Source organism: Perna viridis, chromosome 7, assembly GCF_037379345.1.
Source record: "Perna viridis isolate PV_CMFRI_1.1 ecotype Kerala chromosome 7, ASM3737934v1, whole genome shotgun sequence".
Classification (NCBI taxonomy): Eukaryota; Metazoa; Mollusca; class Bivalvia; order Mytilida; family Mytilidae; genus Perna; species Perna viridis.
In genome coordinates, this window is record NC_142451.1 from 13861423 (window position 1) to 13878188 (window position 16766).

The 16766-nt window shown below is 33.5% G+C and overlaps 2 protein-coding genes across 7 annotated transcripts in view; one reads left to right on the forward strand and one right to left on the reverse strand.

Annotated features, from left to right (window-relative positions):
- LOC148611409 (uncharacterized) overlaps nucleotides 1-1402 on the reverse strand; it is a 59823-nt gene extending 58421 nt beyond the window's left edge. The window contains exon 1 of one of the 2 annotated variants that reach the window (XM_088591954.1): nucleotides 1267-1402. The gene's annotated coding sequence lies outside the window, so the exon portion shown is untranslated. The remainder of the gene's footprint in view (nucleotides 1-1266) is intronic. The other variant, XM_088591955.1, reaches the window with a different exon arrangement.
- Nucleotides 205-16469, forward strand: LOC148611410 (uncharacterized). 5 transcript variants are annotated; one of them, XM_088591969.1, is made up of 13 exons: nucleotides 205-475; nucleotides 3069-3568; nucleotides 4026-4102; nucleotides 4632-4698; nucleotides 6203-6261; nucleotides 7612-7941; nucleotides 9163-9208; nucleotides 9951-10024; nucleotides 10771-10845; nucleotides 11959-11992; nucleotides 13119-13312; nucleotides 15526-15669; nucleotides 15906-16469. In XM_088591969.1, exons 2-13 carry the CDS (start codon nucleotides 3070-3072, stop codon nucleotides 16071-16073), a joined length of 1767 nt encoding a protein of 588 aa, XP_088448095.1. In that variant the 5' UTR covers nucleotides 205-475; nucleotide 3069; the 3' UTR covers nucleotides 16074-16469. The 5 variants fall into 5 exon arrangements, with proteins under 5 accessions (XP_088448095.1, XP_088448099.1, XP_088448094.1 ...); XM_088591973.1 differs by lacking the exons at nucleotides 205-475; nucleotides 15906-16469 and adding exons at nucleotides 847-1234; nucleotides 13784-13804 and having other exon boundaries at nucleotides 15526-15664; XM_088591968.1 differs by lacking the exon at nucleotides 205-475 and adding an exon at nucleotides 856-1234.
- The last annotated feature ends 297 nt before the right edge of the window (nucleotides 16470-16766 follow it).

Sequence of the window (16766 nt, forward strand, 5' to 3'; positions counted from 1 at the left end):
GTGCACATGTATACGTACATATATATAGAGCCTGCATCAAGTGAGCGTTCAAGATTCTCCAAGCATCTACACCACCAATCAAAGACTTTGAAAATTAAATTCCTGTATTGGAAATCTTCGCTCTCAGTTTTTTTTTTTTATGTTTTTATGAAGAATTTAATTCTTGAGTTTCAATCTTGTATGATACTGGAACATGTGTTAACTAAACCTTGACACATGTTTTTTATGTATGTTTATACTTATATATATATTAATGTCTACTACGTGTATACATATACTTGCAGTGATTATTTTTTATGCTCCCCAGGCCACGAAAAGAAGCTTCTCAGTGGAAAAAACCGATTTACACGCAAATGTCAAAAGAAGAGGTCCAGACTGGTACAATACGTGGGATCGGATCCTTGGTCAGATTCAAAAAAGCACCTGATTTTATTAAGGCTCACGATAACGTTGGAAGATGAGAACTGACAGACAGGTAATAATGAATATAACGAGAATATGTAGTATAAATGATAGAGAAAACAATGGAACCAATCTACGACCCCAGTGAGTAACATTACACAAACAAAAATGTATCTGGGCTTGCATTTTGACTACTATTATATATATGTGCATAAGTATACAATCATATAATTTCATTCCTGGAGTAAAAAGGGTCTATATAACTATGATCTTAAAACTTGTCGAATAAAAAAATAACCATTTATACAACAAATTAGAAGTTGAACACAAAATGACGTAATACAGTATACTCAGGTATAGCACGTGGTCGGGATTGAGTAATGCGTCATTATTTATTTTTTTTTTTTTATCCTAAAACGTTCCCGAGAGACTCTTTTATTTTTAGACCAGTTGTCATTATGATATATGATCGTAATACAATATTGTGGGGATCCGGCAGATTTCAGATTATAAACCCGTTTCGATAAAAGTCGAAGATGTGGTCTACGGTATATGTTTGGGGTTTTGTTCCTGTCTTTGTTAATTTGCTTACGTCCACGTAGTTGGTATAAACAATCGTTTTTTTTCTCAGTATAAGTCAAATAGGGGCAATAATACGGAGACTATTCAGCTATTTAAATGCAACAAATGACAGTTGTCATACTAGGTATATTTTTCTAATTCATTTGAAAGATTTAAAATCATATTTCTTGCGCAAGCAACCGTTAAGGACATCTCAGGCACACCATTAAGGAAGTTATATATCAGTTTAAGAGAAAGATCAGCGTAGAAAGTAAGTAAATCTTAAAATATAACATTTATAACCTGTATCCTGGTATGATGTAGCAGGTTTCTACCATTTTAACATATTCTGCTCATTCTCGCATGGGTATATCTCCTGTTTTAACTAATCATTTTGAGTAGGTGGACTCGGCTTGTTTATGGATCTGTGATCAAATAAATGTCAAGTGACTGACGGAATCAACAGACTATTGTTGTGCACTCATGTTTAGACTTTATGAACATCTGTATATATAGATGACAAGGAGGATAACCATTCTCTTCCGGTAAACCCGAAATGCTATTTATGATCATTTTATTACCTGAGCAATGACTTCAGAGGTTTCACCCTTGATTTGTAAAACTAAAGACAAAGCGGAGAAAAAAATGATGAAAAAAGCCAGAAAGAAATATTCTTCAAAATTACATCTAGTGACCACGCACCGTTTTTGAGGTTCCCGTGTACTAATAACCAGAGACGGATCCAGAAATTCTCAAAAGAGAGACCCTGACTGACCTAAAAGGGGTCCGGCTATGTCATGGGTCAGTAATTTTCAATATAATCAATTAATTTTTTACGACTTAAGGTGGGGGCTGCCCCCTTGGATCCGCCTATGATAATCCACCAAATAAAAGTTTGATTTTGCCTGGTTTGTCATTTTTTTAAACTAAGAATATGCCTGAACTAAAAATTTGTCTAGCATGTAGAGGTGGCAAGGCCAAGTTACACTAAACTAAATCGAGGTTATGGAAAACTTTATGATTAATCAATGAAACTTGTAAAATCGGTTAAAAATACGTTTTATATAATCTGTATTGGCATAAAGGGTTTTAAACAATGCATACAATGAGCAAATGACACAATTTTAAAGAAAAAGAGACACAAAAATAAAAAAATACTGAGAGCATGGACGAGAACTATAGTGCACAATAAGGATAAATGTCCTTTGCTTTTCGAAAAATACCTATGGAGTTTTTCAATTATTTTTCTATAGGGTAAATATGATGAGTGATTTAAGATTTACCCTTTCTTTGGAGATAAAATCGACACAACAGGAATAAAAAAAAATCAAAAGGCGACGTGCATTTTGTCATTTTTTTTTATGTATCACAACCTTACTTTGAGTCTGGCCTGTACAAGGCTGGCCGTGAATTAAAAAGTCCCGGAACTTTAGCAAGCTCTTGGATGAGTACAAGTTGAGAGATTCCATGCATATACGACTTAGTAGAATGTTTTATCAATGGGAAATTAGGAATCGATATATAAAGTACGACATCGTCCGCAATGATCCAATTTCAATAAAAATACTTTATGCGAATTTCATGTTAAAAATGAAAGCACTCACAGCCTAAACATTTTAAGTATGCCTTTACACAAGGCATATACGAAGTTTAGAATTGTTTGAAAAATAACATATCTGTAGTATGAAAACTGGATGTTTTTATTCGTTTAACTAAGCACTAAAGCTATGTTTGTCTAATGAACTAGTAAAGCATTTAACATAAAATTAAGTGCACGTAAATGTAAGAATCCGGCCAGCCAGATAGTGATACATCCAAGAAGAAATCAACAATTTATCTGAATCTTTATTATACAATGTATACTGCAATTCTTTGAACCTTGTATATAAACCTTTTCTGTAACTCTTTTTTTTTTTTTTATGTCTGTAGCCCTTTTCACAAAAAATCGTAAGAGTAAAATTAGTCGTAAGTTGTGACGTCACAATATTAACTCTATTATGACATCATAACTTACGACTAATTTTACACTTACGATTTTTTGTGAAAAGGACTGCTGATTCTTACATTGATCTATAAGCAAGTACTGTTGATGAAATTCTTTTAAGGATGTCTAAAAGAAATAACAGTACTGACAGTGGCTTGATATCAAGCGAGGCAGCAGTCAAAGAACAAACTTTTGTCAAGCATGCTTTGCCTTCACCAAACAACGAAGACAATAATCCATACCAAAATCAACAAGGACCAACATTTCAGCAAAGACCAAGAAGTTTGTCTGGGACAAACAGGGCGAGTTTTCACGACTATATGCCAACAGGTGCTGGGTCTAAAAATGCCGGACAAAAGAATGATTCAGACACTGACCAAGGCATTGTTCCCGATGTCACAAAACTACTCGTTGGTAATCGACCCCTACGTAGACCAAAATCCGCGTCTTCGCCGACTTACTCAATTCATATCAACTCTCTCTATGTCTACCAACAGCCAACAATACCATTTGAAAATCCATTGTACCAACAGCTGCCAGTACATGAAAAAGCTGACGAGACTCCGCCATCTCCATGTCAACCACAACAAACTTACCAGTATTTATGGAAAGGAAACCAAGGTATAATTGTTCATTCACTATCACCAGTAATGATTAATCCCGTGTGAAAACCTAATACCATGAGATTGTCATGCGTGATCTAGCAGCACCAATAACACTGGCAATTGTTTCCATAAATCAAGAGTACAATATAACGGTACTATCATATTTACCGCCACATTTGAAACATGTGTCTGTGACCAATAACCTTAACATATATGTAACGACTTACTTTTGCATTTAGTATACATTAAATCTACATAAATACACGCCCTAATACACAACTTATGAAGTTTCTACAAGTATTGTTTCTTATTTGGAAGAGCGTGCTGATTTATCTTGCATGTCAGTATTAAACATCGCTTTTCGTTACTAGTTTAACAAAAACATGAGTACTTTTATGCCATTATTAAACCAGAAAAAGGTTTAAAGAAGAAAGTACACTAACATTAGCTTAGTTATCACTTTTTTGTTACAGAGGGAATGAATTACCCAGCACAACACAGTTATGAAAGCTCAACAGCTAGATCTACTTCACAGAAATTAGCGTCATCGGTAAATGTTTCCTGAATTCACCACCTAAAATTAACAAAAAACACAAACATTATTTTAAAGCTTGAAGTATGTTTGTTTTTGTGATGTGAGCATGTTTATTTTTGTGATGATAACATATTTAAGTATTTGCATCATTAAAGATTATTCTTTGTGGACCGTAATTGGATTAAGTTTCATTGTCACATTGTCAAGCGAGAGAAATGACCGTGAACATTTTAATAATTTTAATAATATATGACGACAGTGAAGGAGGATGCTTTAAGTATCATGAATGATAATTTTGTTACAATTTCAGCAACTTCATCAGAACTGCAACTTTTACAAACAATAGAAAGATGTCAGTCAAAATGTCCAGTAACGACTCGCGTCATGTCTTATAAAAACTTTATTTTAATTCCAGGGAAACATCTTGTCGAATGATCAAACTGGTTGCACAAACGATGGAACCTGATATATACCATGTTTTATATAAGTGCAGATTTTCCTTTAACTAATCAATTTTTGAATAAGAGAACATTATTTTTTATAGACTAGTACCGAACCTTGTTTTTCATCGGAAGAAAAGTATTCATCGCACAAAACAAGACAACATGTTGGTAAGTCCTTTACTTCCTTAAGTATAATATAAAGTGATAAAGACTTGGTTTTGATCTTCAATTTTATATAAAACGAAAATGGTGATCTTAAATTGCTTATGTCCCTTAAATATTTGTTAAAAAGTTTTAATGGAACCAACTTCAACGAATCAATGATTTTTTTAGAGACTTTTCAAAGTAAACTATTCTAATAAGCTAAATAAACCAGACCATACAAAATTAGCTAAATATTATTGTTTTGTACGATTTGTTCATCAATTATATGACCGAAGTGGTCCTTTCACTGTCACCACAGTGTTGTACAGATGTATACTTCACTTCTATTGTTGATAGTTGTCTATTTTTACTTCTCGTAGAAGGTTGCGTTTTTACAATTTAGTATATTAATTAAAATGCAATTATATGAATGCAGACCACGATAATTGCATTTGTCTCAAAGTAAATGTTAAACAGAAACGAAGACTTTTTCACAATGGCGTGAAAGAAAAGAAGTGACTGTATATTATTTTCCAATAGAAAAATTGTCAGGCGTTAAATTGCAAAACGTAACCTTCTACGAGAAGTAAAAATAAACAACTGTCGACAGCAGAAATGAAGTTTACACGTGTTTTCATTTTTCATACGGGACACATTTTCTCTTTCATTACGGGACGAATCAGTTTTCTGTGACATCACAAGAACATATAGAACCAAAACACCAAAATGACTACCAGAAACTCCTTGTTTGATAAGGCAATAAAACCTTTTACAATCATTTAGTATTTACTTGAAAACAGTAGTTTAGTATATATTATTAATGAAAAATGGTACCTGGGACAAGCTGGAAAAGTCGAATTCAAAAAGTTATAACGTCAATCGCGTCGTTCAAAGGCTAAATTTTTGCCTAATAATTTGTTATATTTCTTAAATGTCATCACATTCCGAAATTTATACAGAATAAAGTGGTTCTTTCGCACGAAAATTGCGATTATTGGGCACGATTCTAGCTATATACGCTGATTAATCAATGGAGTATGAACCTACTAGTAATTTCCATGTGTTTAACACGGGGCTACGATATTGTACGAACTCTTTTGACAAACTTCGGTAGAATTCATCGTTGCTAGATTTGGCTTCCAGGTTCATATTCCAGTATTGATGGTTTTGAGTAATTCTCGTATATCATTTATTTTTGAATCTTGAACTTTTTATGTTTGGTTCTGGTGCAGCTAGTGAGAGGTAGAGACACGTGTGCAGCATACCGAAATTTGCAAAATTTATTTTATTAGTATTTTTGTATTCTTCTTTGCCCTTCTGCGGTATGTGAATTAACCGTCGGATTTGAGTCGGGTTCGTGCTGTATGTTTTCCTGTGTGTACTTGTTGGTTCTCTTGTGTTGTACGTTTTGCTTTTCGTTGTTGTAATTTTGGTGTCCTTTTTGTCATCTCCTAGTTTGTTTCGGGTATAATTGCGTTTTTTTCAACTGCATGCCTACTTGTTGTCAATAGTAATTTTTTGGTTACAGACGAGAAGAAAGCCAAACGTATTCCTCATTTTGCAATTCCAACAGACAGCCTAGCTGAAGTAAGTTTTTTATGCTTAAAAAGTGAATAGCAGATGATACGTACAACTGGCCAATGATGTGATTTGTACCATAATTAGTGCAGCAAAATTGTCCCCTTATTTTTTCGTTTCTGTTTTTGCTGTTTTTGGTTTTTTTCGTCATGATATGCTGAGAAATGCAAAAAATTATGAATTGAAAAGTATAAAAAAAAATGCCTTTGTTTATATTAAGCGTTGCTTACCCTCGACAAAACTTAATACATTTATTTCCCCTTTTTGTATTTTTTTTAAAGGACTTTTATCGGTTTTACCTGTTCCCTAACTTTGAATTCTGTGCTAATTATTTGCTTGATATTTTAGGGTGTATTTTCATTATTTTCCGTAGGTGCACACCGGTTAAAATTATCCACTAAGTATTAGTGTTTTCATTGGTTGTTTAACAGGATTTTTGAAAATGGTGACTATTTTCGCATCCACCATACAAATTGCTATACACATCCACTATCCTTTCTAAGAAATCGTATTTTCTAATATTTTTTTATACAGATATTTCCATTTTTCTTCTGATTGTGACCTCTAGTTGTAGTGTGCGCAACTTATAGAACGAATGTTCCTCTGGCGATATTTGTTCCTGCAGACCACTGAAATACCTATAGGAACAAGTTGTGCACCACTTTTTGCCGATCTGTTTCCATTTTTGTATGAAGCCAAATTTTCACAAGGGGTACTACAGGAAAAGTGAAACGAGTAACTATGTCCTTCAAGTCCAGTATTCACTACATTGATGTATTATTCTGAATAATCCTAGTTATAAGGATTTCTTACATCAATCTATCTTGAAATTAGAGAGACAACTGATACACCCTTCTCTGTGTCATACCCTAACATATACAAATTACATACATGATACAAGACGTTTGAAATCGAAACGTAATGATCATTTTGACTTTCCAATTATAAACCCTGTCTTTGTGGCAACATAGCAACATCTCCATCTTATGGAGTATACATTATACAGCAGATCCGTTACTGTCAATCTGTACACGGATACTGTCAAATAAGCTTCTAAGTCGCCCTTGTTTATCGTTACATCACTACAGAAGTTTTACAGTCGTCATCTCCATTTGATTTACCGATATGAAACTTCAGTTAGATTTCCCGTCTTACTGGATTGACAAACAACAGAACTTGATACCTACCCGCTACTTTGGTGTAGCTCCTTTAACACACTCATTTGTAATTCATGTAAATTTGTAGGTTAAGTTGCCTATATTTGGCACACTTTTTAATTGCAAAAATATTGCGCGTTTTTTATGGTTTACAAACCTTGAATTAACATTATGAAAATTTTGAGTATTATACATTTTTTAGGCAACGGACATGGAAGTAATGATACGAGACAAGGCGGGAAAGTCTCGTCGGTACAAGCTTCAACCATTGGACGAAGACCGTAGTAACTACGTAATGGAAACTTCAGATGGTGGACGGGTGTTTGTCGAGGGCATCAGTATTAGTGACAAAGAAGAAACAAAAGATGAGGCTTTTTCCGAAGCTGGAAGTTTTCCTGAATCTATATCAGTTTCAACAATAGCAACCAGTGGGACATCATCAAGCGCTGCTATAGATACAGTTGTCGGTGATTGTAAACTAACTGTAGAAAAAACATATCAACCATCATCTTTAGAAGATGGACATGATGATGTAAGTTCTTATACTGCTTGGTGGAGGAGTAATTATTTATACTGTTTTGGGATCTTCGAGTAATGCAAACGTGATTAATTTTATTTTTAGACAAATGTCATGTGATTGCATTAAAACGGTATGAATTTTCATTCCGTATTGTCAACTTTCCTTTCATCCGTGGCTACATACCTTCAGCACATGCGTATTGAGTTTTCATATTACTACTCATACATTATGCCAGAGCTTGTCGTAACTACGCAGATTTTTTGTACTGAACTAGACTTCTTACAATTAGGCTTCTGGAACAGGGTTTTGTTCCTACAAGATTGAAGTCATCACCACAGAAGTCATGAACTCGTGGATCGTTAACGTTACGATGCATCCATATGTACCATGAGAACAGAGGTCTCACTAACCACTTCTAACGTTTCCATTACTTTACATGTTAAAAAAGTAATTTTCAAAGTCTCACTGTGAATTCCCAGGACAAATGACATCTTAAAGTTGCATACCGTTGCGAGGCTTGGAAAATATGGCTTCCAAAATCATTATGCTAATGGTACGATGATAGTAGAAATTCTTCACAAAATTTACTTGAATAAATAATACTGAAAATCCACATTTTTACCTGTTCTGCTAACTGACAGCATGGAGGCAAATTACTCACACATGTAAACAATATTCATACACTTTTGTAGTTAATTACATATATGATTTTAAAGTACACATTCTCAGCTTCATTTTGACTACTTTTAATCATAATACACACAAATAATGCACTTACAATGCATATGTCTAGGTTCAGTGTATTTTTGGTACTACATAGGGGGTGGCCATTTGACCCGGAAGTGGTTAGTGAGACCAGACTTGTTCATAGTTATCCTTTCCTCTTTCGTCTACCCCGGACTTGACTTTTTATGAGCAACATGGCGGGTGTTTCTAGAAAAGCAGAGGACGTTTACCCTGCCAGTGCACCTGGTCCATGATCCCAGTTTTTAGTGAAGTCGTAGTTGCTCATTTACTTTTGTTTCTTTGTATGTACTATTTTGGTTATTTTACTTCATTATTGTGTGTCTGTTTTATCTTTCTGGTCTTTGTCCCTGGATTACATTCTCTTGATTTCCGCTGGAATCTTGGTTCCATTGATTTCTGTTCCATGATAGATTACTGTCATTTCATTTGGATGGCTAGTACTTTTAAATGCTTCAAATGCTATTTTTTTAAAATATATTTTTGTAGAATATTGGAGAAACGCTACCAACAAGTCACATAATCTCAGGCAGTGGTATGTAGTCAGTCTTGATAAGTCGATGTCATCTATATTCTATTTTATTTTGATTCGGTACAAATAATTACAGATAACATAAGCTATGGTGAGTTTTTAACCGAGAAAAAAAAACTGTTAACTCTTAATATGCATTCGTAGCGAACTTCTAAACACCCATACAAATATCAGTTGGTAGGTTTAACTAAAGAGACTATACAGACGTATGTAAACAATGCATATTTCCATGTGGTGAATTTTCTTATTATACCGGAAATTAAGATGAATTATGAAGTTTTTGCAGAAAGTATTCTAAATAATTTTGTTATCAATAAAAAGTATAGCAAACGTTTGTCGTAGACGCGTCCATTGTAAAAAAAACAAAGGGTTTCCATGTCAACCATATTACATTTTAAAAATTCCGGCAGTCGGAATTCATTATTACATTGAGAAAAAAAATATTAAAAGCATAACACATATTTCGTATAAATTTTGCACATAGTGGGCTATATTCTATTCACATTTTAATCAACCGTACCTTTGTTGATAGGACTGAAATTAAGCGGAAAGTTCACGGAGAATGAAAATACTCCAAAAAAAAAACCCAATGGATTCAATATTAATGGCCGCCAACAGGTAGTAATCATCAAGACTAATTATAAATGATTACAAAATGAGGCCCCAGTAATTTTTAGTAACATGGCGTGGTACAAAAGGCTTATCTCATTTTTGTTTTGATGATTCTGTATTTTATTTTTTTTAGTAAGCAAATCCAACTTACAAGATCAACCTTCAAATCGTAGGTCATTAGCAGAATCTACACCTGCCGTTAACCTGGTAAGATTTGGATATTTTAATGAATTAATTCACCCATATTTAGCTCTATTTTTCATGCAAAACAAACCCCTATGCCATAAAGAGTAGACGTATAACACCAAACAATCTTCTAAATATTGTTTACTTTAATGCCAGATACATATGCAGAATAAATTGTGTAAAAATATCGTTATGAACGCCAAAGTATCAAAACAGATAGATAATCAATTCAAAGATATCACATGCCATATCAACATGAGAGACTCCTATATCAATCCAACGGCCACCGCCTCAGGTGGTGATATAAGTCGATGGTTGATACCTCATTTGATACAGATTTTTTTTCATCTCCTGTTTATTATATCATATACTTTAACTATACTTCAAGCGTGTTCCGAGTGGTGTGATATGGGGTATGCGATATAGGATTTTGGGGCGTGATTTAGGGTATGCGATATATGGTAAACTATATTGGATTTAAACGGTCACTTATAATGCATGTACAAAAAAGGTATATTTCATATATTTATGAAGAAAGACAATTTACATGCACAATGTAGACGCCAAAATTAATATCAAATAAAAACTGATAAGAAAACACACAATAATTGCAATATAAACTCACAGAAAAAGGGGAGTGACGGATGATATGGAAGGGTAAGCGTGTAAATTAGATGAATTTCTCAGGTTTAACCATATTTGTTCGGAAACTGGATAAAAATGTCAGAAAATAAGTAAAACACCTTATTATTTATAATAATTTTTAGCAACTTAGTAAAATTAATCAACCCAAATCAATGCACGATCCCACATACTTCGATTTCGCTGGCACTAAAATATTGGTAAGTACATGTACATAATTATCATTCTTTTCTTAAATGAATCCTAAGTTCGAAGAGCACAGTACCGCTTTCGTATAACAGCCTTCAAAGAAAAAAAAATACACTCATTCGAATATATAATGTTTCTTACTTGTAATATTTAGCACTGTCAGGCTATTACGTTAATATATTTTTTTAAAATTCTATAATAATTGTATATGATTTCCATAATTTCTTTTCAATAGTGCTGAAGAACATATAAAGAGTGGCATAATTTTTAAGCTTAATACAACCAGTTTATTTCATTTATTTTTTAAGCACTTTAAAAACTATAAAGTATACTTCGGGGAATAGTTATGTTTTTTAAGGTTTGCTTTCAAAAACTTTTTTGGAGACAAAAAAACTTTTTTGAATGATCAAATGATCAAATGTTATTGGTCATTTCACATCCATATTTCATGTCAAACACCATAATTGATTAAACCATAGGATTTAAAGACTGTTAAAGACAATAATCTTGCATCGTTTGTATAACACAGCTGTCAGTTCTGTTGTATAACACAGCTGTCAGTTCGTTTGTATAACACAGCTGTCAGTTCTGTTGTATAACACAGCTGTCAGTTCGTTTGTATAACACAGCTGTCAGTTCGTTTGTATAACACAGCTGTCAGTTCTGTTGTATAACACAGCTGTCAGTTCTGTTGTATAACACAGCTGTCAATTCTGTTGTATAACACAGCTGTCAGTTCTGAATTATTTAACAATATTTGTTTTATTTGATTGGCCACTTATTTCTATTAACAAAGACAATGTTAACATAAAGCTACTGTATATTATATAATATTATGCTTTCTCTGCACCGTCGTTATTATAAAACGCACCAAATGTGCAATCAAGGATAGATTGAACACTTATTTCTGATATTTGAAGTTAGACAGAATGTTCAGTGATATTTTCAGCTTGAAACATCGTGTCAGTGTATTTGCTTGTTTCATAATTTTATCGTAGCACCCTTTTTTTAATTTCAAGCTTTGAAATTCAGATATTCTTATATAACACGTTGATACATTGATGTAGTAGCTGAATCTAATATTTCAGATATTTATTCCCAGTTTATTTTTTCTCTTTTTGTAGGATAATTCAGACAAACACGGTGAACATATTTCTGGTAAGAGATAAACGTATTGACTTGGGGTTTTGATTCAACGTAATTTATGCTTTAGCTATACATGAATTCACACTTCATTTTGCTCCGAATGACCCCAGATTTCCCTCCGAATAACCTTTTGTTGATGTCATTGAAACAATGTAATTTTAAATTGTGACGTCATTAATCTTTAAGTTGAAGGAGTATTCAGTACGAAAACAACGGGAAAATGTATCGTTTCTGTCAATGGTGTTCATTATTGTAAGTACGTCTATTCGGGGGTATATTATTAGAAGGAAAGATTATTTTTAATTTCATACTAAGCGAATAAAAAATATATCGTTAATAACAGTTTATGTTTTTTCGATTGATGATTTTACAAACTTTGCCCGGTGGCAATTTTGTGCTGCCTGTTTGTATTGCAGTAATATATTTTTAAACATTTTTTTGAAAATCCTTTCTTGAAAATTAGTTTTTTTGTGGTTCATTTATGTAGAAAATTAAATTATCAGTTGCATAATACCAGATTTAAGACGTTTTAGTTGAGCATTTACTTGTAGAATCGAATTTATGTGACTTTTGACTGAAAAATCGAAAATCCCATTTTTCGCTTTTTTTGGATAAATTCTGACTATTAAAATCGCCAAAATTCACCAAAAGAACCCCAGAAGTATAAATTGTGATAATACTAAAAAGTAAATACCAAATAAGCCAATTTTACTGAAGCATTAATACTCTTGGTGTTTTGGCATTGAAAAATATGTCAATTTAAGCGATTTTTCGGCGGGGTATGTATGCGTTTTTTTTTCATTTTACCACAAAACCCGAAGTGTTATAGCAACTTTCTTGGTACCTTTGCAAAGCTGAGACACTGGGCTACATGGTGATATATAAATATGTCAGTTTCCTTCGTTCTATAGAAAGGAGAATTTCGTAGAATCAAAACACTTTAAAAAAAATCTTTGCCTCAAGATGTATAAAAAATAGCCAAAAAATATAAAAATGCTTCAGTTTTTTTTTTTGGCGACGAAAAGATTCGTAAATCCGAGGTGAAAGGGTACCTGAAAATCTATTTTGGTTGATGAGTGGGGGGGTGTACGGGGATTATCTCAGCCCACTTACTAATAAGTACTATTTTCTCTTTTAGGTTTAATGTCGAAATCCGTTCCAAATATTGCAATATCATCAAGAATTGACACGTGTTACGAATGTCGGAACCAAAAACGTAGATTATTTTCAAGACAACGTATCCCAAGAGAGTGTACTCTGGAGGGCTATCACTATGTTACTGATGATAACGAAATAGCATTCATGAAAGAAGTGCTGAATAATGAAGGGAAAGTAAGTAGAAGACTTTCCATCTTTGGTGTTACTCCTCAAATCTATTCTAAAATCTTCTTTGAAACAATTTATATTTGTAATTCGCTGGACCGCGTAATTCAACGACACTACAGGCACGCTGAAGTTTGTCTCAGCACTACTTTGAGAAATTGGTGGTATTATTCTTCACAAAACACGGAAAGCTCAATATTCGTCCAATAAGTTAACCAAGCAGTTGAATAAGCTTATTCGTAAGGGATATAGTTATGATACTGTTGTCAAAACGTTAAAGATATTTTTTTTCTTTTGTATTAACATTGATTCAGTCATAGGGCCTTTATATAGAAACTAACACACTGTATTTAAAAGAAGTTTTAGGCATGACTTACTTTGTGCCCTTATTGTATGACTTACGATGCACTGTGGTTCTCAAGCCTGCATGGGAAGATTTGGAATTTATATTACATACTTTGAGGGCATAACTTTTTGTAGGTTTGACCTGGTCTGAAGCTGGTATGTGAGTTAACTACTAGAATTTCTTTGTGCATTTGTGTAACGTATAATCAGTTTTTATTTCCGTTTATGGCAAGGGACTCAGACTCTTTTTGAACTGATTTTAAGCTCACTTGTCCGTCGTCGTATTCAGCATTTTTAGATCTCTCTGTGGACAAATGTTGGTGAAAATATGTTGTCCCATGTTGAAGTTATTGCCGTTTTTTTGGACGTTTTTTTTTGCTGTTTTTGATGTTATTACTTTCAAAAATCTCTTCAGAAACTACTCTTCAGAATAAAATGAAAGTTGGCATTTTTCTTTTATAGGGTATCCTTAACAAAATGACTGGATTTTTGATCTGTTAAATAACATGGCCGTCGTTACTAAAAGAACAGTGGGGTCAGACAGCAGATTTTTGCATATATCTTCAAATCCGTTAGGTTTAGCCAATATCTTTCAATTGCTGAAGTAATCCTTATTATAAGGCTTGCCAAAGTCTACAGTGGATCAAACTGAGTCAAAATTGTCGGACAACTCCTTGTTAGAGTTATTCCCATTGAAAGGCAAAATTTTAACCATGTGAGCGATCCAGGCTCCTGGGAGCTTCTTGTTAGTTTTAGGTGTGTTTATTCGTGGAATATTTTTTCAGAGTGGCCAAATTTGAAAAGGGGAGGGTTCTGCTTTAGCCCGCATTTCATTTCTGCGCCTGTTCCAAGTCAGGAATTTTTGGCTTCTGCATGTATCGTTTCTCAGTTTACTTTTTATGCTGCTGGAGTATATGGGAGCGCTTTTCCTGTATATGATGTTTTTTTTTTTTGGGAGGGGGGCAGCTACAGCCTGACTTTTGGTGTAAGGTTTCCCTCTTCATTCACTCAAAAAGAAACATTCCAAGGTCTGTCTATGAACTCTTACACTTTTCAACCTTCTTCAGGTATATATATTCTTCTTTATTCATCATTCATCGGTATATTGACCATCTACGAGCAGCATGATGGATGCCTAGCAAGAAAAAGATACGGATGACTTTTCAAGAATGCACATTGACTTTTAGTAGAGTTCGAGCTATTCTTTTTTCTGTGTGTATTGGTTCCTTTGTGATGTGCGACCTGTTTTCGGCTATTGACCTTCAATATTCAAGGTATTGTTCCAACCTTTGATGTTCCTTCACCGTTACCTTTGTCATTTCTTTATTTCTGTAACCTAAGTATCTACCACTTCAGAAACTTATATCAAATTCCTAAGATCCTTATTTAAAAAAACAATTAATATAAAACAAGCTTTAAAGAGAAATATATATTCCATTAGTTACACGCCCATATTGATTGACAACCCGCTAAACGTACTCAGTTGCAATGAAACGGTTGTCGCTGGCAGAGCAAGTCATACTTACTCTTCCGGAGCATCTGATGTCATTCCTGTTTTTTAAAATAGAATTTCATACTGAAGATGCTTTAGTATTTTGTGTTCTGTCTTGTTTTCTTACTTATATTTTATTTTGCTGTCAACATTGTATACGTAAGTTGTATATATCTATATTTTCTCTTTCACGATATGGCCATGATCTTAGATTTTGATGCCTCTGATTTTTTTCTTATTTTGATGCATTGATATTTTAGCCGATATTCAAATTTCTATCATGACCTGTCAGAAAAAGTGTCAGAAAAAAGTATATATATTTCAGTAAAAAAGACAGCAGACTATTAACAATTATATTTACCTTGCATATTAATGTTAATTTTAGCCTGGCCACTGGTTCATTACACCACTGTCCAATCAACCTGGATACAAAAGCTGCCTGTATGTTAAAACCAAAAGAGAAGTCACATCTTTTCCTGTAGTTCAAAACAAAAAGGAGAAGTTGTTCCTTGATTTTAATTTGAAAAAGGTAAGAATTCATAAAAGGAATTCATTTCATATATTATTGCGTTTCCCTGGCAGTTATGAAATCCAGGAGAGAAAAAAACAATTTAACGAAATTTCGACTAACCAATAAAATTAACAAGTTGGTTGCACATTTTTTGCTTGTTTATTTACTAAAAAGTATACACAGCATTCACCTTGTGGCAGATATGATACTTTTGACTTATCAACTATTTTGTACACTGTTTCCTTTTATTTTAGACTTTCTCTTGTTTATGCAAGCTTACAGAGTATTATAAATCAACGCATTTACCGGAAGTGAAGATAAATCTGGGACACCCTTTACCAAAGGAAGCTTTTCCAGACATGAGTTACGGTGCCGATGGAAGTGGGACATTGATGGGACAATATGTTGGGGTCAAATTGTAGCGACAGTTAAAATATAAATATATGGAATTAATATCTCGAGAATACTTTTGAAAACGGAGGCCAACGTTAAAAAAGTTTCGAGCTTTGTTATTCACAGGCATCCAATTCAATAAAAATGTGATCTTATTCTATTAACCAAGGCAGGGGAAATGTCATAAGAAAAGGTGGCGGTGGTTATCATGTGACAGTAAAAAAAAACATCACTGCTTGCATTCTCTTAATTTCTATAAAGGCAATGTATTCAATAAGATTTTTTTTAAGTTACAGTATTCTTAATACATTTCTTCAGTATTCACTCAAATTGCAATGTACGTATCTATTTTGACTATTTTCAAATCTACTTGTTCTGATCACACTAGTTATCTAATCTAAAAAAAATAAATATGAGGACACATATGACTTCGTTTATATTTTACTTGTATATAAGGAGGCTTACCCTACCGGTGCACCTGGTCCATGCTCCCAGTTTTTAGTGGAGTCCGAGTTGCTCATTTGCTTTTGTTACTTTGTATGTATGATTTTAGTTACTTTATGTTCTTTGTTGTGTATGTCTGTTTTCCATGTCTGGTCTTTGTCCCTGGATTACATTCTTTTGATTACCGCTATAACCTTGGTTCCCTTGATTACTCTTTCACATATCCCTCAAAAACCATTAGGTTTAACCAAATTCTTTCAATTGCTGCAATGATCCTC

What these genes read in the sequence shown, in the direction of transcription:
- LOC148611410 (XM_088591969.1), top strand. Translation starts at nt 3,070, where the DNA reads ATGTCTAAAAGAAATAACAGTACTGACAGTGGCTTGATATCAAGCGAG. An exon ending in TCACATAATCTCAGGCAGTG is followed by an intron (nt 9,209 to 9,950) that starts GTATGTAGTCAG and finishes TATTTTTTTTAG; the next exon opens with TAAGCAAATCCAACTTACAA. An exon ending in TCGCTGGCACTAAAATATTG is followed by an intron (nt 10,846 to 11,958) that starts GTAAGTACATGT and finishes CTCTTTTTGTAG; the next exon opens with GATAATTCAGACAAACACGG.